Below are 25,786 nucleotides of genomic sequence, written 5' to 3'. Positions count from 1 at the left end.
GTTGTGTCAAATATAAAAATTCTTTATTAAAAGGCTAACTGCATCTCCGAACAATAATGCATTTGTAGTCAACAGTATAAGGGGGGTGGGGGTCAATGATGTTAGCTTTCATTTAGAAATAAAGTTTGCTCTACCCACCGTGTGTAGTGTAATAAAGAATAGTTTTGCCCGGAACTATTATATTTAAAAGCATGGGGATCCTTTCTTTTCTAAGATGCTGAAATAACGACTAGCCTTATGGCTTTTTTTAGCTGGGTTCCAAATCCAATCCGTAATGACCTGTGATCTTAATTGTAAACCCTGGGACAGGGCGAACTGACAGGCTCTTCCACCTAATTGCCTGCACCCTTATCTTTAGGGATATATTTACATTTTGAACATAATACAACACCACTAAAATGGGTAGTTTGTTATTTAAATATGTCACATTTCATTATCCGTTTACTGTGCGGTTATCCATGAGCCCGTTCAGCAATAAGTAGGAATTCTAAATTTAAGTTTTTATATTAATTTGTTTTAAATTAATCATGTGACTCAAAACATTTCACAAGTGCATTGTGGGGCCGAGCTGAGCTAAGAAATGTAAACAAAGCCAGTCGTAGTTCAGTGTCACTGGTTATTGTGAGTTGAGGTGTATTCTTGTCGTACTAGTTGCAACTTTCTGCCACTAATATTAGAAAACAGCAGCAACTGCAATTAAAGCCATGAAATAGTGTGGTTACTGAGCTGGTTGCGATGATACCTTAACCAGCATGAATCAACCCCTGGGGCATGATATGGCATTGCCGTGGGACGAACATTTCAGAGAAAGGGAAATATAGCGGCCGTTTTGCTTGACTGCAGTATGTTGCTAAATGCTGTATGCTGAGCAAGAGGTGTACATGTGGTTATGAAAGATTTCAAGGATTGCTATTTCCTTTGCAGTAGACTGCTGTTGACCCATTCCTTTGTCCAAAGACAAACATAATTTGGAGGCACCAGTGCCCACCTCAGACAACTTTGTGACTGTTGTGGCATGGACACAATGGTTTGAATATGTTTGTGATAAGCCTGCAGCATGAGAGATGGTTGACATCATCTTGCCATATTTCTTCCAATGTCATAATATACAAGATTAAAGAAACTATTTCACCCAAAATTGATGTGAATGCGCCATCTCTCTTGACTGTAATGAAAGAACAATGTTACCAAGGATATGTTAGATCACGGGGGACGTACTTTGAACAGTGCCATGACGTCTGTCAATTAACACAGCATAAAGTACAGTTGGCACCTTTGATGTTTCAGCAAAAGATCTTAGAAATTTTAAATGCAAAAGATGGAACATATGTGTTGAGCCCCATGTATCAAGTTTCATGATCTGTTCCTGACTGTAGTTCTGTTCTGATCTACACAACACATGTATCAAGTTTCATGATCTGTTCCTGACTGTAGTTCCGTTCTGATCTACACAACACATGTACCAAGTGTCATGATATGTTCCTGACTGTAGTTCCGTTCTGATCTACACAACACATGTATCAAGTTTCATGATCTGTTCCTGACTGTAGTTCCGTTCTGATCTACACAACACATGTACCAAGTGTCATGATCTGTTCCTGACTGTAGTCCCGTTCTGATCTACACAACACATGTACCAAGTGTCATGATCTGTTCCTGACTGTAGTTCCGTTCTGATCTACACAACACATGTACCAAGTTTTATGATCTGTTCCTGACTGTAGTTCCGTTCTGATCTACACAACACATGTACCAAGTGTCATGATCTGTTCCTGACTGTAGTCCCGTTCTGATCTACACAACACATGTACCAAGTGTCATGATATGTTCCTGACTGTAGTTCCGTTCTGATCTACACAACACATGTACCAAGTGTCATGATCTGTTCCTGACTGTAGTTCCGTTCTGATCTACACAACACATGTACCAAGTGTCATGATCTGTTCCTGACTGTAGTTCTGTTCTGATCTACACAACACATGTACCAAGTGTCATGATCTGTTCCTGACTGTAGTTCTGTTCTGATCTACACAACACATGTACCAAGTGTCATGATCTGTTCCTGACTGTAGTTCCGTTCTGATCTACACAACACATGTACCAAGTTTCATGATATGTTCCTGACTGTAGTTCTGTTCTGATCTACACAACACATGTACCAAGTGTCATGATCTGTTCCTGACTGTAGTTCTGTTCTGATCTACACAACACATGTACCAAGTGTCATGATATGTTCCTGACTGTAGTTCTGTTCTGATCTACACAACACATGTACCAAGTGTCATGATCTGTTCCTGACTGTAGTTCCATTCTGATCTACACAACACATGTACCAAGTGTCATGATATGTTCCTGACTGTAGTCCCGTTCTGATCTACACAACACATGTACCAAGTGTCATGATATGTTCCTGACTGTAGTTCCGTTCTGATCTACACAACACATGTACCAAGTGTCATGATCTGTTCCTGACTGTAGTTCCGTTCTGATCTACACAACACATGTACCAAGTTTTATGATCTGTTCCTGACTGTAGTTCCGTTCTGATCTACACAACACATGTACCAAGTGTCATGATCTGTTCCTGACTGTAGTTCTGTTCTGATCTACACAACACATGTATCAAGTGTCATGATCTGTTCCTGACTGTAGTTCCATTCTGATCTACACAACACATGTACCAAGTGTCATGATATGTTCCTGACTGTAGTTCCGTTCTGATCTACACAACACATGTACCAAGTTTCATGATATGTTCCTGACTGTAGTTCTGTTCTGATCTACACAACACATGTACCAAGTGTCATGATCTGTTCCTGACTGTAGTTCCATTCTGATCTACACAACACATGTACCAAGTGTCATGATATGTTCCTGACTGTAGTCCCGTTCTGATCTACACAACACATGTACCAAGTGTCATGATATGTTCCTGACTGTAGTTCCGTTCTGATCTACACAACACATGTACCAAGTGTCATGATCTGTTCCTGACTGTAGTTCCGTTCTGATCTACACAACACATGTACCAAGTTTTATGATCTGTTCCTGACTGTAGTTCCGTTCTGATCTACACAACACATGTACCAAGTTTCATGATCTGTTCCTGACTGTAGTTCCATTCTGATCTACACAACACATGTACCCAGTGTCATGATCTGTTCCTGACTGTAGTTCCGTTCTGATCTACACAACACATGTATCAAGTTTCATGATCTGTTCCTGACTGTAGTTCTGTTCTGATCTACACAACACATGTACCAAGTGTCATGATATGTTCCTGACTGTAGTTCCGTTCTGATCTACACAACACATGTACCAAGTGTCATGATCTGTTCCTGACTGTAGTTCCGTTCTGATCTACACAACACATGTACCAAGTTTTATGATCTGTTCCTGACTGTAGTTCCGTTCTGATCTACACAACACATGTACCAAGTGTCATGATCTGTTCCTGACTGTAGTTCCGTTCTGATCTACACAACACATGTACCAAGTGTCATGATCTGTTCCTGACTGTAGTTCCGTTCTGATCTACACAACACATGTATCAAGTTTCATGATCTGTTCCTGACTGTAGTTCCGTTCTGATCTACGCAACACATGTACCAAGTTTCATGATCTGTTCCTGACTGTAGTTCCATTCTGATCTACACAACACATGTACCAAGTGTCATGATCTGTTCCTGACTGTAGTTCCGTTCTGATCTACACAACACATGTATCAAGTTTCATGATCTGTTCCTGACTGTAGTTCTGTTCTGATCTACACAACACATGTATCAAGTTTCATGATCTGTTCCTGACTGCAGTTCTGTTCTGATCTACACAACACATGTACCAAGTGTCATGATATGTTCCTGACTGTAGTTCCGTTCTGATCTACACAACACATGTACCAAGTTTCATGATATGTTCCTGACTGTAGTTCCGTTCTGATCTACACAACACATGTACCAAGTTTCATGATATGTTCCTGACTGTAGTTCCGTTCTGATCTACACAACACATGTACCAAGTGTCATGATCTGTTCCTGACTGTAGTTCCGTTCTGATCTACACAACACATGTATCAAGTTTCATGATATGTTCCTGACTGTAGTTCCGTTCTGATCTACAAAACATCAAACCCTCCCACATGAAGGTTGTCTAGGGGAATTAGTCAACAAAAGAGCCAAGTCACAGGAGACTAATTACAAGTTTATTACAAGAGACAAAATAACAATATCTTAATTATAGCTGGGTATGTAACACAGAGTCAAGGCTCTTGGCTGCGGGTGAGAGCTATCCTTGGTTGGAGAGTTAAACCCCTACGTCTAACATCTTCGTTCTCTATCTATTTATCTTATATTTAAATAATACAAAGAATATGATTTGCAATTGATACATAATAGGGTGTACAATTAACGAATAGCTAGACAGAGGGGACGAGGGCCATTCGCAATCTCATTAAAATCAGATCTTAGTTCTCACTACCGCTAAACAAAGATCCGAGGACATCACATTTGGGATCACGTCAGAACGACCTTTCATCTGACCAATCAGATCATCGCTTACTAGATCATGAAAGTGACAGTCGGAATGTGATTTCTAATCATGCAGTCTCGAAAATTTTAACACAGGGTATTCCAAACGATAATTACGGGCTTCACGACTGGATCCATACAATCTAGACCATCTATTAGCCATTCCATAATGTTCTTTTGTTCAGGTTTAAATTTTTAATCCAGAATTTGCCAAATATGTTTTCGAAGCGTAGCCGCCAATTTGAAATTAGTGTCATTAAGCACGAGGAAGCTGCCTTCTAATTGGCTAATGTCGACTTTTTGTCAGTCATTCCATTGGTCGGTCAAAGTTTGTGCAAGATCGGTCTGACGTCATCCGTAATGGGGTGTTCTCAGATCCTTGTTTAGTTGGGACAGAACTAAGATCTGATTTTAATGAGATTGGGGCCATTCGAGGCCTTCCTGCTACGACCTGACTTATGCAGATGGGTTACCTATTAGAAAATGCACACTTTTCAAGACTTGAGAACAGAGCTCATGCCTCATTCAAGACATTTAACTGAGACAAATATTGGACATTTGTGAGTGCTCTGACTTGTGTAATAGGGCCTATTATAATTCCTGCTTCGACATTTGATCCATTGGTTTTCCTTTTATGATTGTAAACCTAATCCTGTGTATTTCAATATAATTTGTTGATTGTTCACTGATCTTGCGTGGTTATTCACTGATGTTACTATCTAGTTGTGTACCTTTGCATTTAAATTTGAGATTCAACATGTAGCAGTAAATCATTTAGCGACACGACTGCTGAGACCATATACTGGTACACATAGTTAACCCAGGTGTTTTTCACAGGAGATACTAAGAAGGCAGTGAAACTGTGGTATGTGAAGGTCAAAGACTTTAGTTGGGTGCAAAATCAATATTCCCCAAATCATGTACCCTAATATGTTACTTACTGTAAATGATAATTTCAATATGGCTGACATGGTTGGTCAATCAGTTTCAAATTCTGAGTGTAAGTTTTAGATACACCTTTGCTGGGATAAATAAATAATATGTAAAAATTCAACTTCATAAACCAAGAGATTTGTGAGTAGGTGTGGAAAACACAGTTAACAAGGAGACTGAAGTCCAAAGCATGCAGTCAAAAGTCTAAATATCCTTAAAATAGGACATATACAACATGTTTACTGCTATGAACTTTCATAACGATGCATTCAGAAATGGCTGAGTATTGGGTAGGCAGTACCAGGAGATTGGATGTACCCAAACACAATCCAAACACACTTAATCTATATAAGTTATGTGCATAATGTTTTACGCCACTACTTCCTCTTCAGTTCCAATGTTACAAAAAGATTGTCTGCTGCAGGTAAGTCCCAAAACAAACCTTCAACTACCTGCCTTTCCTCACACACCTTAATTATATGTAATGATGCTTCCTGTTTCAAGCTTGCAACTTCTGTACAACTGTTGTTATTGGTGATTTTTAGGTCATAAATCCCTCATTGAAATTTCTGTTTGCCGTGTCGGCAAGTTTGGTGTGGAATTAAAGAATTATAGGCACTTTGTTGTGTATGATTACTACGCATGAAAACTTTAGTCTGAAGGCAGTACTCTGATGGTTTAACATTTTTCAATATCAACATTGTCATAAATCATTTTAACAATGTACACCATAGAAGTTATATGCATAGTCATGCAGTTCGGCCTTCACTCTATGAAGGTACAAAGTGAAAGACAATTCTTAAAGAAATTTCACATGCTTTTTCCTACCACGACAGCCATATTGAAAAAACTTTTTACGGCCTGTTGGTGGGAACAAGTAGGTGAAGTTTCAGTGTGATTTTATCGGAGAAGATTTTTACATTGCACCGAACGCAATCAAAGGCCATTAGTTCACTTGACTTTCTGTCAGGAGAGCTAAAAAGGATATTTCCAATATTTGGTGGTCCTGTGATGACAGTTTTGGGACAAGACTTGCAAAGTAAAACCTTAGCAGACCTTGTAGGCTCAGAAGCAATGGCGAAAAGTGGAAAGTTTATGATGGACAGACAGATGGATGTTGCCATGCCATAAGCTCTCATAACACACAATTCAAGCAATATTTTTTTTAAATCTGTGACATATCAAAACAATAAATGCTATAAAGAGAAATATATTTTGATGTCTTCAGAAATCTATTCATGGTGAACAATTTCAGCATATGCATTTCAGAGTTCAGCTGACACGATATAATTATGTTCTGTAGCAATGAGATTGTGAGAACAAATATTCAGTGTTTTCTTTATCATGGCAATCATTAAACATAAGTTATTAATGTTAATAATTCTAAGAATACTACCTCTATTACAACATAGCCATAAATACTGTATTTTGGCTGCAGACAAACTATTACTAAGTCTTCAGATTTTCAACAGAAGTCCTCTTCACTGTTCTCCTTATAGCACATGTAGCTCTTCAGCTCTTCAGCTCTTCTGTGCAAAAAGGCGGGAAAAACGTTATTTCTTTCCAAAACATCTAAACATCTAACATCACTTCCGGTTCTAAATGACGTCAGGTCTCTATTTGACTGGTTTAGATGTCATTTCCAGAACCTTTGACGTTATCGATATCAGCTGTACTAATACGGGTAGCCCTTGAATTCCTTATATACCATACTAGTAGATCAAGGTAAAAGGTGTACTCACCTTCTGTAGCTGCTGATGTCAGACCCTCGCCCCCCTTCCATCACCCGCCCACCCCTTTTTTTTTCTCAAAGAAAGGAGGAAAAACTAGGGGCGTATAATCGCCTGGGCAGCAACAATAGGTCCCAAGGAATAAATCCCCAACAAGTCTCGTAAATAAAAACTAGTGAAGTTATTGTGTGAACCCCATTGGCATCCTGCAACGACTTGTTCAACGGACACGGATGACCAGGATGCTATGTTGCAAAAGCTCGGATTTCGTGGGCAGAGCTAGAACCCATAGTAGGATGAGTATCTTGTGCTTGCCGATAACTTGTTGCTATGGTAGTCTTTGGCCATCCCGCAACTGTTGCATTAATGATGTCTTTATCAAAGTGGGTCTTGCACGAGATGAATAGACATCTTCGATGTCAGAGATGTGGATCAGTGGCTGTCAGATAGAACTTGAGAGCTCGTATAGGACAAAGGAGGGGATCAGGATGATCCACTGTAGGTGCCAAGGCGTGAATAGTATAATGTCTGTGACCCAATCGACCTGTAGCCGTGGACTGATTCTTGGCTATAAAGTCTGGTAGGGACCGCAAGGTGATGGACATCCAGTTGGGAGCGTGAGTGAGAATGCAGTAGCCATGGCTAGTAAAAATGCTGCTTTACGGGATTTTTGGAGGAGAGTAGCATTTCTAAGAGGTTCGTATGGAGCGGCTAGTAGAGCAGACAAGATGACTGATAAATTCCATTTTGGGAAGATCAGGGAATGCGAATATCCCTAGGCTGAATGCTCGCATGAGTCTGTTAAGCACCAGATGTGTTCCAATCAACAATCCACCGAGCAGGAGAACGGAATGGAGGGCGGATCTATATCCTTCAATGGTTCCATGTCTGAAGTTATAATCCTGTTGTAGGTGTAAAAGGAAATTCACAACCATGGGAATGTCAATTGTGACATTTGTTAGACCATATCTTTGTCTCCACTGGGCGAATTTGTTCCATCTGTTGTCATAAAGTTGGGTGGATGACGATCTCCATGATCTTGCAACAGCCATAGAGGCAGCTTCAGAGAACCTGGAGGCCTGCATTCTCTGCGAGATACTTTCCAGGCGGTGAAATGGAAACTGGGCTGGCGCATGAGATCTTTGCGAAGTGGAAGAGTGAGTGGCTCGTCCATCAGGAGCGATAGTAGTCTGGGATACCATGTCCTGCTTGGCCAAGTTGGAGCAATGAGGATGACTATGTCTAGGCGAACAGTCCCTTCCAATCCATGGATAGTGCATCTATCTGGAGAGCTCTTGAAACCGGAAATTGATGGTTGAGACAGGTCGCGCCGAGGTCCAGATGTGGGGTGTCCCAAAGGGAGGTTATCCAGGTAAAGACGTCTGGGTCAAGAGTCCACTCTGTGGGTACGATCCTCCCTCTCCGGGATAAGCTGTCTGCTAGTATGTTCAGTTTGCCTGGAATATGTCTCGCTTCCATCCGGCAGCTGAATGAGTTGGCCAAGGCAAATAGCTGAGTAGTTTCTGTCAACAGCGAACGGGACTTCGTTCCGCCTTGCTTCTGAATGTAGGCCACCAGTGTCATGTTGTCTGTGGCAATCAGGGATGATTTGATGAGGTGATCTTTCGAAGTCTGGAGAGCATAATAGACTGCTTTTATCTCTCTGTGATTTATGTGTAGGGCTGTTTCTGTCTCGGTCCATAAAACCTGAACTTGGAGGTCGGTCATGTGAGCTACCCAACCTGAATCCGACGTGTCTGTGAACAGGTGTTTGGGAGCTGGTAAGGTGAGAGGAATCCCGGACATGACATGATCTCATTGATCTCCAGATTAGTTCTTGGCGCAGGTGGAGAGGTATGAGTACCTGTTTATCCAGGTTCTGAGATCATAGGGAATTGATCCAATTCTGCAGCGAGCTTAATTGTAATCGGCCTCTGTGAGCCATATATTGTAGAGAGGACAGCGTTCCCATGAGAGACATCCACCATCAGATTGATCTGGTAGGTTGGTCTTGGGCTGAGTTGATCATGGTGATAGGCTTGTTGAACCAGTCCTCCGGGAGGCAAAGATATCCCGTGCACAGAAGAAATCTGGCCTCAATGTAAACTACCGTATTTTCTTGAGTATAGTGCGCACCCATGTATAATGCGCATCCCCCTCTAGCGGGTTTAAAATTTTGGAAAAAAAGAAATTTGAATATTATTCGCAGAAAAAAATTACACCGTACCCTTTCAGCGAAGTCCGGCAAACGAATGGGTGATGAGAAACTTCGTCAGTACAAATTCGAAATTTGAGAAAAAAATCACCAGACATGTTTATTTACCGATTAAATAGTATTTATTGTTCTGCTAGGCATTGTTTTATATCTAGGGATTAAGATTACCTTGTGTATTTTCTCATAAACTAAGCCGGAAACGGCAATCAGCTGTACACACGTTTTCTTGGAATCGACCGGTGATTCGGTCAAGACACACCCGATGATATAACTTTATAGGATTTTTAATGCAAGGATCGGCAACAATTGTATCTGAAACTATTTCTTTTTATCAGGAATAATATATTCCATTATTTTCTTAATTAAATGCAGCCTTTACTAACCATATTTAAAATAATAATAACCCTAAGCGAAGCAGCTGATCGCTATTCCCGGGTATTATTTTTTACATGGAACCAGTCTGACCAGTCACCGTCAAGGCTCACGTGCACGTGATCGCGAGAATTTCATGTTGACATAGAACCGTCAAACAAAAACAAATATGACTTTTAACGAGTCAAAGTATGTCATTTATGATATATGTATCCATTCTCTGTCAACTAAAGTTCGTTTCAAGGCGTCAATAGCGGTATTCTGACCGTGGTTGCTGTTAATAATGGTGAGTTGTGCGATCTTCCGATCGCTTCACACACGATTTCGCCGAAATTAATAAAAACAATATTAAAAAGTATTTTGAATAAAATTAATGAAATAAGTTACAAACATAAGTCCAGATATACGAAGAACACTTTTTATAGCCAGACAGTGTAATTACATGATTTGTTTGCGTACTTCAGTATGGATTTGTTGACATGGTATTTCCGGTGTTTCATGCTCACGGTAATGTCTTTCCATGGGGGAAAAAAACATCCAAACTCATAACTCAAACTCGTGTATAATGCGCACCCCCTTCTACACAGCTGTGTTTTTTCGAAAAAAGTTGCGCACTATACTCAAGAAAATACGGTATGTCTTGTACCGGACAAATCTCTGACTTGGTCGTATGGATGAGGAACCGAGATAAGACATGAGTTTGGTGAGGAATGTCACATCCTGACGCAGCTGGGTGTGTTCCTGATTGGCAGCCAGGAAATTGTCTAGATATCCATCAAGTTGTACCATCTGTAAATGCGAGTAGTTGATGACTGGAGCCGTTATTCTGGTGAATAACCAAGGGGCTATTGATATGCTGAACGGTTGAACTTGGAATTCGTAACCACCTTCATTTACTACGAAACAGAGGTACCTTCGTGAGGTGGATTGGCACATGGAGATATGCATCCTGAAGGTTGAGGCTGATGACCAAATCTCCTGTTCCGAGTGATGAATGTAGTTTCCTGACGGATTCTATCTGAAATCTTGGAGGTGGGACCAAGTACTTCTTGTTGAGTGTTTTGAGATCGATGATCATTCTCATCTCTGTGGAGTTCTTTTTTGGTACTAAAAACATCGGTGAGTAGAACCTCCGAGTTTAGCTGGTATCCTGCAATCTCCTAATGGCCCGTTTGGTGAGAAGGGTCTTGATGGCAAGGTCGGCTGCGTCCAGTTTTGCACCCTTCAGGTGAAACCTGCGTCCCATCGGGACACCGGGATACTAGTTGAGGGCGCTTGAGAAAATGTAGCTTGTACCTGTGATGGAGAACGTCTAAAATCCAGTGGTCAGTCGTAATGTGCATCCAATTTTCAGCGTATGACAAAAGACGCCCTCCCACTGGACCCTGAGACGGCGTTATGTTGAATGGCGGCAGTCGTGTATCGTAATCAGTAGACAAAGTCAGTACAATAGGATCTGCGACACTTGGAGTGGGGAGAAACAAGTCATCTTCTATCCCTGTGACCTCTGAACTCAAAACCTATGACCAGATCCACGGCGTTTGGAATGATGGCTTGTCGTAACTCCAGGATGCCTGGTAGGATTCTTTTCCTGATGGGATGTACTTCTTTCACGGTGGTTCGTGGAAAGAGGAATCCCTGGCCGGTTCCCGTGCTCGTTTAGGCAGGAATTGCAATCCATGTGCCTTGACTGTCAGGTTAATCGTAGACTCTTGGAATCTCTCTGTCGTGTCCTCTCTGCACTTCCAGCAGAAGTTATGTGGATTGCCAGTAACCATAAACTGGCCACACTTCGGACATGTCAGCGGGGAAGTGGAGGACGCCATAATAAGTGATAACACACACAAAACTAACATCAGTATACTTACGTATCCAGCCAGATCATAACCAAATAGTATAGTATTTCTGAAGAAATTAATGAAACAGTGTGACTACCTATACCAAGTGTTAGAGAGAAAAACAAAAAACAGGTTTTGACTCTAGCACACACAGGAAAGACATGAAGTTTTCCCCGCCTTTTTGCACAGAAGAGCTGAAGAGCTACATGTGCTATTCGGGGAACAACTAGTTGTGTGTAGTTGACAGTGAAGAGGACTTCTGTTAGAAATCTGAAGATTTAGTTATAGTGTGTCTGAAGCCAAAATACAGGATTTATGGCTATTATGTAATAGAAGAAGAGGATTCGCCGGAATTATCAGGTTTGGAGGAAACAACTCACTCTTTACCATCTTCATCCCAGCAGGACTGGAACATGGAGCGGAAGTGTTCACACCTGCAATCACACAGGGTTGGGTTGTGTAAGATGATAAGAGTAACATTTGTAAACAATGGTAAACACAGCTAGTAGGCTGCAGAGTTTACCTTGGCAAAGTAATCTGACATCTTATGCCAAGGTTAACTGGATCCATGATTTATTTCATTTGTAATTGCAAAGGGTTCTTGACATAGAGAAATTCAAACTGTGGACAAGGTATAGTAAGGGCCCTTTTGACCCACAGAATCTGGTATATTTAAGAATTGACTTTCACTTTGTGTGAGTTCACTGGAGTATGAACCTTCATAGAGTGAGGGCCAAACTCTATGAAGGTTCATACTCCAATGAACTCACAAAATGTGAAAGTCAATTCTTATAATTTTTTGCTTCACTATATTGTACCTTAAAGGATCTAGATCTCTACACAATATTAAGTACTTGTGACTTCATGTTTACACTGAAAGCCATACAACAACCAGCTGTATTGCGTAATAAAATAGTTCCTCAAAACGAGAGGTGACATGAATTTGTGTATGCTCAACATGCTCTACAGGAACAACTTTTGTAGTTTCTTTACAATAAATGTAATCAAATAATATCCTCATAAGATGAGAAATGTCTGATAAGAACTACCTCAGTAAGTTAGTCACAATGACAGCCTGTCGTAATACATTTACATCAAGTACAAGACGTCAAAATGGCAAACACGATAAACGTGACGGAAGTTGTTAATGAGCCTGAGGCGGTTACATGTTTTAGTCATCATTGATCAACTGGTCGATCATTGAAAGTTGATTAAAGATGTGTTAATTATTAGATTGCTGTAGACTGTTACTGTCAGCCAAGACACGGATCGAGTCGATACTTCGATACTGTGGATGAGCATTTCTTCGTTTTGTTCACTAAGGTTCGGTCGTGGCGAAGATATTCATAAACCATCATGCAGTCAAACTCTCTGACGTTGCTCAATATATACTGAAACGCTGTGTTCAAGATTAAAGGGTCTAAATGATCAGAAAGAACGCTTCTGTATGTATTAGTGCAAGGGAATTCTCAGGGGTTTACCCAGGAATGTGGAAGTAGTCCGTCAGTATTTACGTCAATCTCATTAAAATCAGATCTTAGTTCTCGCTATCACTAAACAAAGATCTGAAGACATCCCATTACGGGTCACGTCAGAACGTCGCTTACCAGATCATGAAAGTGACGGACGGAATGTGTTTTCAGATCATGCAACCTCGAAATATTTAACAGAGGGTATTCCGAACGACAGTTACGGGTTTTATGATTATATCCATACAATCTAGGCCATCTGTAAGCCATTCCAGAATGTTCTTTTTATCAGTTTTAAATTTTTTAATCAAGACTACATCAAAATATGTTTCGAAACATAGTTGCCAGTTTGAAACTAGTGTCGTAAAGCTCGAGAAAGCAGCCTTCTGATTGGCTAAAGTCGATTTCTTGTCAGTCATTTCACTATTCGGTCAAAGTTCGCAAGAGGTCGTTCTGACATGACCCGTAATGGGATGTCCTCAGATCTTTGTTTAGCGGTAGCGAAAAATAAGATCTGATTTTAATAAGATTGGTGTTTACGTCATTTCAAGAACACGGTCTCGTGAAAAATGTATGAACGTCAAAATGTGTTTTCATACACTTATGAACATCAATTTTGCGGTCATGTGACTGATCTCTTGTCCAATGGATAAGTTGTATATCGTGTAAACTTCAAATTGAAAAGCCTTTAGAAAGTTATCAGATATGTTCTAATGAATGAGAACTAGACTTTGTTCATTTAACACTGGCATTGTTTAGATACGAACACGAAAGGTGTATGTGACGAAACGGCTGTTTTACAGGTTTTCAGGAAGAGTTTCTGTACAAGCTGAACAAGAGCATTTTTTTAACCACAGCTGATTATCTTATCAGATATTGTAGATATTACTATGTACTTGATCATGCCAGGTTGGTTGTTGATCTGAGTAAGGTGAATGAGTATGTTTTTACGCCACTTTTTGCAATATTCCAGAAATATCATGTCTGGGGACACCAGAAATGGGCTTCACACATTGTACTCATGTGGGGAATTGAACCCGGGGCTTCGGCATGACAAGCGGACGCTTTAACCACTAGGCTACCCCATCACCCATTTTATACCTATCAACCAAAATCCATACCTATATTTCAAGTAGGCCAAGAAAGGTCCTTATCCAACCTGATGGGGACATAATTAAACGGCTTCAGTACATGCATCTTAAATTATTATGTCACCACCTTACAATGACATGAAGACATGTGTTCATGAAGGATCTGCAGCTCAGCAGTGTTGTGTCTCTGCTGTTGATACTTTGGTGGCCTCAATACTTTGACAGGTCATTAGCTCACTTTCGGTTCAATTCAAATCCCAATCTACAAATTTGGTGTCTCTAAGTTGGTTTTCATAATTACTGAGGACCTAAAACGAAGTCTAATAATATCCTAATGATCTGAACAAAATAAAATGTTAGCATTAGAAGAAACATATGCCTAAGTTCAACTTCCTTTATCTGGTAATTTCAGAGAAGCAGTTAACAGAGCCAAATATGGATTATGAGAGAATATAAAAGCATGGTCAAAACACAAAGGTCACATCAAGGTCAAAATGTAAAATATTGAGAAAAAGAGGAACGCATGCAGTGAGACCCATCACTAAGTAAACACATACCAAATTTCATTTCATTTCGGACAAATATGGATGAGAAATGGTACCTGCTCTATAACCTTCCTGAATGTTTATTTATTTTATTTTCATATTTACAACTGTGAATGTTGACATTTCCTTCTAGCAGCCATGAGCCTTATGCCTCCTCCTCCTTCGAGGATTTTATAATATCACTTCACACAAGCTAAATTCATAACAAAATTAATGTAAATGATCAATGTTGATGACTTTTTCCACATATCAACCCTGTTATTGTGATGAACATAAATGCAGGGTTGCATCATAATTAGAGCAAATTGTTCTGAGCAAAAGGGAAAACAAATATTTTTAACCACTTATACGCGGGCCAAAATTGAATGCAAATCATAATGCCATGATCAAAAGTATATTTTCATAACATTATTAAGCAATTATTATTTTCCCTTCACTGACTTAAATTTTTGATGAAATTTGAGCCTGTTGGAAGAAATCTAGATGTCATAGGTGGGAAGAAACAAGTCTCAGCTTCATTGTTGGTGGATCTCTGAAGAAGACATTGACAGATCATACAGATGCCAGACACCAGGCAAGCAGGCTGTGACATTACCTCCCTCAACCAGGTATGCTGAGAATACTAACCTGATCTTGAGAATAGCCTTATGTACATGGATTTCTCTGTCTTCCACTAGAAATTTCAAATCAGCAGTCACCTGAAATGATTTTAAATTCACTGTTGATTATACAATCAGGATACAATCAGGATACAATCAGGATACAAATGAGTGTTTGAACTTATCATAACTGCATGTATCAAAAAGAGAAGAGGTCAGAGAAATCCTGTTAACTTCATCCATTGGACATACTTTAACCCACTTGGTCCCTCACTATGCAACCCCTTAGTGCTGAGAAAATGTCTCTTTTCAATCATGAATCATGATGTCAACTAGTTAAGTGGTTAGGGCACATCCCAAAGATATGTGCCATATTTAAACTTCAAGGGAAAGACAGCAAATGATAGCAAATGCACCCATGTCACACACACACACATCAATATTGTAGTATCAGGCACCCATGCCACACACACACACATCAATATTGCAGTATCAGGCACCCATGCCACACACACACACATCAATATTGTAATATCAGCCACCCATGCCACACACACACACATCAATATTGTAATATCAGCCACCCATGCCACACACACACACATCAATATTGTAATATCAGGCACCCATGCCACACACACACACATCAATATTGTAGTATCAGGCACCCATGCCACACACACACACATCAATATTGTAATATCAGGCACCCATGCCACACACACACACATCAATATTGTAGTATCAGGCACCCATGTCACACACACATCAATATTGTAGTATCAGCCACCCATGTCACACACACACACATCAATATTGTAGTATCAGGCACCCATGCCACACACACACACATCAATATTGTAGTATCAGCCACCCATGTCACACACACACATCAATATTGTAGTATCAGCCACCCATGTCACACACACATCAATATTGCAGTATCAGGCACCCATGTCACACACACATCAATATTGCAGTATCAGGTAACCATGTCACACACACACATCAATATTGCAGTATCAGGCATCCTTGTCACGCACACACGCACGCACGCACGCACACAGGCCCACGCACTCGCTCACACACATGCACACACACACACACACATACACACATCAATATTGCAGTATCAGGCTACCATGTCACACACACACACACACATCAATATTGTAATATCAGGCACCCATGTCACACACACACACACACACACACACACACACACACACACACACACACACACATCAATATTGTAATATCAGGCACCCATGTCACACACACACACATCAATATTGTAGTATCAGGCACCCATGTCACACACACACACACATCAATATTGTAGTATCAGGTAACAATGTCACACACACTCACATCAATATTGTAGTATCAGGCACCCGTGTCACACACACATCAATATTGTAGTATCAGGTAACAATGTCACACACACTCACATCAATATTGTAGTATCAGGCACCCGTGTCACACACACATCAATATTGTAGTATCAGGCACCCATGTCACACACACACACACACACACACATATCAATATTGTAGTATCAGGCACCCATGTCACACACACACACACACACATCAATATTGTAGTATCAGGCACCCGTGTCACACACACACACACACACACACACACACACACACACACACACACACACACATCAATATTGTAGTATCAGGCACCCGTGTCACACACACACACATCAATATTGTAACATCAGGCACCCATGTCACACACACACACGTCAATATTGTAGTATTAGGTAACAATGTCACACACACACACACACACACACACACAGTTCACACTTAAATCAACACAAAACACATCGTCCAAACACCTGAAATTAAACATGCAAGAAGGGTCAATAGTGAGTGAGTGAGTGAGTTGCGTTTAACACCGCTTTTAACAGTATCCCAGTTAAAGCCTAATGTGGGAGGAAAGCCCGAAGTCTCAGACGTTTACTACTTCAGGGAAACCCACAAGCAAGGGTATGGTGCTGACAAATCTAGAAACATACTTGGGGCGAACAGGGATTCGAACCCAGAATCATAGGTTTCTGGCGTGCCCAAGTGACGCAACTGTGCACAGCAAATCACGGCGACTTAGACAACTGGGTCACCCGTGCCCCAGAAGGGTCTATAAATGACATGGACGGCATGTCAGACAATCACACTGACAAAAAAACATACGGGTTAATTTTATATTTTTGTTTGTGCAGTGATCAACATAGCCTTTCACCTATTATTAACATTGATGTCTACACAACAGATGTATATATTTGTCACCTACGTAAGGTTTTTCCCTTTATTTCCAGTTGTCATTTGTGGGGGGCTCTCGGTTTTTACCTCACTTTGGGCTTATCAATATATGGCTTGCGGCCCCCAAAGTATTTTCATTTTCACTCATACCCGCAGGGTATCACCCTTTCTACTGACCCTCAGGGTCTCTAAATTACATTGCCCGCAGGGCAACCTTTCTTATCTGGTATAACCTTTTCAGATCTACCTACAGGGTTCTAAATCATTTTCATATATATTTCAAATTTACTTGTGCAACCCGCAGGGCTGCCTTTTTATACAGCTTACCTGCAGGGTAAGTTACCTTTCCAACACCGAGTCAGCCCCCGAATCTTATGCCATGTCTTGTATATAATAAACATTTGATTGTACTCAATTGTTTTTGTTGTCACTGCCCAAACCGAAAAATGTGAATGGGCCCTTCTGTTTGTTTGTTTGTTTGTTTGTTTGTTTGTCTGCTGTTTAACTCATCAATAATCCAGCTATATATATGACGGCGGTCCCGAAATAATCGAGTCTGGACCAGACAATCCAGTGATTGACATCATGAGCATCGATCCATGTAAATGGGATATGTTGACATGCATCAACCAAGTCAGCGAGCCTGACCACCCGATCCTGTTAGTCAACTCTTACGACAAGCAAAGTCGCATGGGTTCCTGAAGACATATTCTACGCCGGATCTTCACGGGTCGCCCTGGGTATGATACAGATGGGAGTCATCCATGCCCACATTGCTAGAACTTTCATTGTTTTCATGTTGCATTATTACAGACAGACTGAGCAGACATCAGGCTGGCCCAGAACAGGCAGACCCAGGGTAACTAGCATACTTTGCATCTCCGGTCATCATTAACGGAAATTTGACAGCTCAGCGTTATATGGATGACATTCTTCATCAGATTGTCCTACCATTTCTACAACAGCTGCAATGTGGTGTCATTTATCAGCATGACAACGCAAGACCCCATACAGCCCAATTTGTCCAGAACTTCCTTGAAGCCAACAATGTCAATGTGCTGATGTGGCCTGAATGCTCCCCAGACAAGTCCTCCATGGAGGGATGTCATGGATCATCATACTCGACAGCAACCACATCCTCCAGTCAACCAACAAGAACTGATCTAGGAACTCTAAGAAGAATGGCAACGTATCCCATGTTACGCTATCACATGCGTGATACATTTTTCCATGTCTTGTAGCAGGGAGTGATCATACACGCTATTAATTTACGTAAATTAGGGCAACTGTCACGCCAATATCGGATGCTGTATGACTGTCAATTTAAAGGTTGTTTTTTATTGAGATTTTGATCTTTTCGATACATTTTATTTCATGCAACTATCTTTTGTGGTTTTTAAACTAGTGATTTAAAAGTATGGTAAAGTTTCTTTTGGCCCTCAGTTTAAAAATATTAACCATTTTATCGGGACTAAACTCACTCACTATTCTCCATTAATATATACTTTGACATGAAAGTCACATGTCTACCATCGTCATGAGATGTACTTTTCAATTATATGAATTATTGGATAAGGGCTCTACTTGATTTTACTGGGCACATTCTGGTGCTTCCATATTAAGTAATGAAGAAAAGTAGCAAATTTAGAATACCAGCACTTTCACTAGCAGTTGGTAGTGCATATGTCTCTTTTGTATTTGAAAAAATTGAATTTTTGATACACAAATGTACCGAAAATAATTACCCTCCCCTAATGCCTGACATAATTTTAGATGACCCTCCCCATGTCATTGTACATTATTTTCCACACCCTCCCCAAATATGTCTATTATTTTTTAAGACCCCCCCCTACAGATTGTCATATATTTTTTGTGACCCTCCCCTGATTCCCTCTGATTTCACTCACCATCCCACCCCCATAATAATTGACTGGTCCCTTACTGTTTAATAGTACCATAAAATTAACAGACAAGCCCTTTAATTATTATTTTATTTATAAACCCTTTGACAACTGACAACAGAGACTGTAAAGTTACTATCACAATGATACATTTAGTAGAGAAATACACAAACCATAAATTAGCCTTCAACCCAAAGCACGAAATGCAATATAATCAAACAAATTAGAGAACACTTCTCGCAAGAAACCTTGCCAGACCATTTCAGAAATGTACTCACTGGATCATCAAAAGCCTTGCATATATTCTGTGCTATTCTGGATCCTCGGACATGTTCTAAAAGTGATTCAAAGTCAAGAACATTACTAAGTAGAAAGGTGTTTGCATAAAATATGAAAAAGGCCATAGAATCTGTGGCTCACCTGATTAATGAAGACACATCAACCTTGTTTTATACAAACATGATCTATAGTGACTGACTTGTGTTTAATGCCGCTTTTAACAGTATTCCAGTTATATCACGGCATGTCAGCTTAATGTGGGAGGAAAGCCTTAAGTGATGCAGGTCTCAGACATTTACCACTTCAGTGAAACCCACAAGCATGGATATGGTGCTGACAAACCTAGGAACATAATCTGGGCGAACTGGGATTCAAACCCACAATCCTAGGTTTCTGGCTCGCCCAAGGGAAGCAAACTCTTCACAGTAAATTGAGGCGCCTTAGACAACTGGGCCACCTGTGCCCCCTGATCTATAGAAATTTGTGCAAAACGTTTCGGAAAAAGAGTATATTTGCAACATCATTTACAACTACGATTTTAAGTACAAAGAGTGACATTTTGAGCAGACTCAGATCTTCTTATTTTCCTTATCTGTACACATCTGTTTACCTCCTGTGCCCTGTAGATCTTTAACAATAATGTTTTCATTAACTTTGGAAAACATTATTTTTTACAAAATGTACAATAAAATCAAATTGATTTGAACAAGATGAGATGAGAAGGAACCTGTATACCAAACTTCAGCTTCATCAGTCAAGCACTGCAGTGGAGAACATATTTAGAACTTGGTGCAAGGTTAGTGTCAGGGGTAATGGGGGCCGCAGGGTCAAACGCGAGTGACCTCTCTTTGAAGTGCTGTGGGTCCCTAGTCCTTGCCTCTACAACCAAAGTAAATGCTGTTTTTGCTTTGACCAGCCAAGAGATAACTGACACACAAGCCAAAATGTGAACAGTTTGGACTTGCTTAAACTTGTTTCACTATTTTCTCTGACATCAAAATAAAGTGACAAAATATTTTCCACGTCCAATAGAAATATCTGCATAATGCAGAGTCGACTGTACGATTCCAACTATGTCATGAGCATGTGTTCATAAATCACTATCAAATAGTAATGATACCAGGTGTTCTTGAAAAAGTGAGCATATCCTACCCCACCAGTGGCACCTGTCACAAACACATGCAAAGGCAAGTCAATTGTTCATCTGAAAAAACATGGGAACATAAGTCAAAATAAGGAATTGCATCAGACATCATTTTGGTCACTGATGCGTCAAATTTGGAAATGTCCTCCACATGTCTTCCATAAAACCTTTTGAAAGTTTTACTGAGGATTTGAATGTTGTAACCTTGATCAAACAAGTTCTGAGCAAGAGTCATATGACGCTTTTTGAAATCTTGGTAGAAAGAGCACGCCCGATTGTATCTCAAAAGTTGAAAAGTGAACACCAAAGGCTGGAGCTGCTGGAATATTGCTCGACATGAAGTTGACTATTGGAAAGTTGAAGTCATCCCTCTTGTCATACAGCCTTGTGGCGAGTGTTTTGTCACACTGAATCTACACGCACAGACCCAAACAAGAAACAGATAAGGCGGACCCACTGTCTACAACCATGAGACATACAGGAGGAAGTTGGTGCTAAACAGTGACTTTAATAACATATCTAAAACAATGCCTAGTGTCTTAAAGACAGTGAGCGGAAAACACACCAAAGCTGGTGATACAATCCCAATACGTTAGCCAGACATAACAGCATGAAATCAGGTATATCAATCAGAACATGTTTTCACAGATGACATCATAACATGAACAACCACGTATCTGTAAAGAACAAGCAAAACAGCGTACGACTTATAATAGATCCCGAAGGGTCTCCAGTCAATCGATTCAACAAGAAAGGATGCAACACTATCTCCCATGGACAATAGAGTGCGGCTGCTCGGCATCTCTTCATCAAAGCTATCAGTCACGTCCAAGGGATTGAAGCATGCTAAAACAAAAAGAGGAACAATCGACAATATCCAGAAGAGGACCTTCAAGCCAGTATCTGACAACAAATACACAAGACAGAGGTAAGCAGGACACCGTCAAAACAACCATGCCTTGCATCAACTTCAATATTGAAGACTGAAGTCTCTACTAACAAGTTAATCCACCCTCCAAAAGGGAGTTCGGTCTTTGAACACGAACAAAAAGAAATAAAATAAACACAAGAGCAAAAGTTCCAAGATTTATTCCATATATACACAAGCGTAGTACTAGAGAGCAGGAGTGGGTACATGCAACAGTTATCTGTACTGGTGTGCAGTTGACAGCTGCTGAGCCAGGAACAAAGGACCAAACTGTTGAAGGCCCTGTACGTCAGTAACAGAGATGTCACAGAGACAGTGGGAATCAAAGAACGAATCTGACTTCCAAAAGCACCCTTCCATGATGGCAGACAGGGTGCAATTGTTGTGCAAGGCCATGGTAGAGATGATAGCTGGAGCCTCATGAGAATTGGACATGATCAGTGGCGACAATCCGGCAAAGGTGTAAGCTGTTGTATGGTCGGACAGAGGCAAAAGGAGACCGTGGTACGAGAAACTTCGGTTCAGGCCGCTGTTGAGACTGGAATGAAGAGTCTCTGTTGGTAGCAATGATGTGGTAAGACAGCTTCCAAGCAATCTCATTAAAATCAGATCTTAGTTCTCGCTATGCTAAACAAAGATCTTAGGACATCCCATTAAGGGTCACGTCAGAACGACCTTTCATCCAACCAATCAGAGCATCGCTTACCAGATCATGAAAGTGACAGTCGGAATGTGTTTTCTAATCATGAAACCAAGAAATATTTAACAAGGGTATTCCAAACGACAGTTACAGGTTTTATGATTATAACATTCTTATTCCAGAATGTTCTTTTTATCAGTTTTAATTTTCTTAATCATAAATACATCAAAATATGTTTCGAAGCATAGTCGCCAGTTTGAAACTAGTGTCGTAAAGCTCGAGAAAGCTGCCTTCTGATTGGCTAATGTCGATTTCTTGTCAGTCATTTCATTGGTCGGTCAAAATTCGTGAAAGGTCGTTCTGACGTGACCCGTAATGGGATGTCCTCAGATCTTTGTTTAGCGGTAGCGAAAACTAAGGTGGTAGGGAGGTCGGAATCTGGCAATCATCGCTTTGGGTGAATGGCTTGAGGAAGCACTGGAGCTGCCAGAGGAGAAGATGACCCCTCAAAGTGTGAGCTTGTATCAAAGTCAAAATGCTGAGGATCTGTTGTCATTGATGTAGCAGGAGCGGTTGTCCGAGTTCCAACGGCACGAGACATTGAATCTTTGACAATCGATCCAGAGGAACAAACATCTTGCACAGGTGGGTTTAAAAAAGGGCACAGATAAACTGGAGTCACGGAGTGGGAGTCATTTCAGACTTGTCTATGTTGATGAGCCAGCTGAGTTGATGAAAAGACATTGTGTGAACTCGAGATGTTGTAGGAGGTTCCTCTAGGTATAACGCATTGAATACCTTCATTTTGAAAATGAGCCGAAATTTGTGGCTCTCCTTAGGCACAAGAAAATTTAGCGAGTAGAACCGGGAGTCGAGGGAACCAGACTGAGACATTCTATTGCATATTTTACAAGCAATATACCAATGTTCTCCTAAAGGATTGGAAGCTGGCTGGCCGGATACAGTGATGCGGTGTGGATATCGTCGGTGGATCAGCAATCAGGGGCAGTCGGTCCCTGGTCTGTAGAAAGGGATCATCCAGGATGGTCCAATTCCCTGCAGATTTGGGTATTGATGAATGTGTCACTCATAGTTTATTTGGAATATTCCAAAGGGGATTGACATCTTGAGCCTGAGAATCCTCCAGAGCTATGATTTAGTTGTCCATTCAGATTAGAAGATTCAGGTATATCTTAATCACATAACTGCTGTTGTTGATGAATACTAGGTGTTCTTCTATCTCGGTTTACACACAGCTGTGCCAGGGATTCATATCACTCATCCAATCCTGGTATAAAATTTAAATGTAAATGTAACACCTCTCAGATCTTTCTGTTAAAAAACACCTGTTGTCGTAGTCAAAGTCACTGGATAAACCAGATCATTAAGTAGAAATTGAGCTTGAGATTCAAGGTTAATTTTCATAATATCGCAAACATATATGCAAGTCCTGACTACTAAAGCTATACCAAATTCCCCTAGATTTTGAAAAAACATGTCCGAGAAATGTCATTAATGGTTTTTTTAAGACTGCTGCCAAGGCGGTCATTTTTGAAAATCGGATTCAAGCCCCCTGAACACATTCAGATGTTGTCATTGATGGGAACAAGCATGTGAAGTTTCAGCTTCATTGGTCCAGTGGTTTCTGACGTGAAGATGTTCACAGACAATGCAGACAACAACAAACAAGGCTGGACAGTCATGCCATCACATGAGCTCACTTGACTTTTATCTTGTGAGCTAAAAAAGTTATCGAGTACAAGAGAATTCAAGTGAGCTGACATTCAGAATTTAAATACTGCATTCCAAATGGTTAACTGGAAAGAGGATGTCCGTGTTTGGGCATAAATTAATATTCACTGACAAGTGGATTTGCAACCGGTGCCAGTTTGGTCTGTTGAACACAAAATGGTTATAAATTTACATTTACTACTTATATAATGTGGGCAAACAATCATTCTCATTAGATACCATTGTTTCAACACTCGTAGCCAATGATAACTGCCCTTGCTTTCACTCAGTCAGACACCATTGAAGATCCACTGCTTCCCAAAATGTTTTAAATAACAAGAACAAGTGTAGCATTCCTTATAGATCAGCAAGGTCATACTGGTATACTAGCTCAAGAGGTTACCTGGAGTAATTACATTATGTAGATGTGAGTAAGTGGTCACTCACCAACACTGTATGTCCGCCAGCTGATTGGAGGAGCTGAAAATGTGGCAAATACATCATCCACACAGTTGAAGCGGGTCAGCATGGGTGAGGTGACTGACTGACCTCGACACTGACCCCACATGTATACTTTCCCTGTCTGGCTCATGGCAGCCGAGATGTGTGTGTAGTGGCTGGCTGCAATCTCCACGAACCTGGGGACACACCACCAAATGTCCACCATCAGGTCACTGAGTCGAAAACTATAGTTTTGTATCACTTACTATGGTTTGTTTGTTTGTTTTCGGTTGCCATTTAACATAACACTCAGCAATATTCCAACTCTATGACAGCGGACTGTTAATAATGGAATCTGGACCAGACAATCCAGTGATTGATATCATTAGTATCGATCTATGTAATTGGGATACGATGACATGCATCAACCAAGTCAGCGAGCCTGACCAGCAGATCCCATTAGTCACCTCTGACAGCAAGCATGGGTTGCTGAAGACTTATTCTAACCCGGATCTTCAAGGATCCACTTAATATTACAGCATTAGCATGGCAGGAAACCCTAAAATTGGGCTTCATAAAATTATCCCATGTTAGATATTGACTGCAAGAGTAAAATGTATCAAGAAATGAAAAAATGGACAGTTTTATCATGATTATAGCAGATACATGTTTTAATAATACTACATTCTGATATTGCTCTTGTATCAAGAATTTAGTGATGGATGTCATGGTTCAATAAGGCTTTACTTATGTTTATTTCACATCATGCATAAACATTTTCCTGCCATATTTCTAACCATGCTGATTGACTGACCTTTCAGTTCTCTCCACCCTGGTAGGGTATACCTGGTTGGCCTTGCTGCTGGTGCCAAGCTGACCATAAGAGTTGGCTCCCCACGAATATAGTACACCTTCATCTGTGAGAGCCATAGTGTGGGCATAGCCCGACACCACCTGCATGGTATGAAGAGACATCGGTTTACTATTCCTTGTGGCAGCTTGTACTACACATGATATCAGTCATACCGTTTCACTGGCTGCTTACACACAGTACGGTTTCTGCAAGATTTAAATTGAATTCTTCCAAAATACCACTAGTCATGAACTAGTTGAGGCCAGATACACCACTAT

At 40.6% G+C, this 25,786-nt stretch overlaps 1 protein-coding gene across 7 annotated transcripts in view; it reads right to left on the bottom strand.

Moving 5' to 3' along the window:
- The window catches only part of LOC124110392 (RCC1 and BTB domain-containing protein 1-like), a 216,023-nt gene that overhangs the window by 128,734 nt on the left and 61,503 nt on the right, over positions 1–25,786 (bottom strand). For 4 of the 7 annotated variants that reach the window (XM_048391010.1, XM_048391011.1, XM_048391012.1 and 1 more), the window contains 5 exons: positions 25,470–25,609; positions 24,662–24,852; positions 19,771–19,826; positions 15,347–15,417; positions 11,995–12,048 (listed from right to left, as the gene is read on the bottom strand). In XM_048391010.1, the coding sequence (XP_048246967.1) occupies positions 11,995–12,048; positions 15,347–15,417; positions 19,771–19,826; positions 24,662–24,852; positions 25,470–25,609 (512 nt within the window). The remainder of the gene's footprint in view (positions 1–11,994; positions 12,049–15,346; positions 15,418–19,770; positions 19,827–24,661; positions 24,853–25,469; positions 25,610–25,786) is intronic. The other 3 variants (XM_048391015.1, XM_048391013.1, XM_048391014.1) reach the window with 1 other exon arrangement.

Source organism: Haliotis rufescens, unplaced genomic scaffold (assembly GCF_023055435.1).
Source record: "Haliotis rufescens isolate VD_foot unplaced genomic scaffold, xgHalRufe1.0.p SCAF_9, whole genome shotgun sequence".
NCBI classification, from domain to species: Eukaryota; Metazoa; Mollusca; class Gastropoda; order Lepetellida; family Haliotidae; genus Haliotis; species Haliotis rufescens.
Note: the sequence above shows the minus strand (reverse complement) of the source record. Positions and strands in the feature narration are given on the sequence as shown.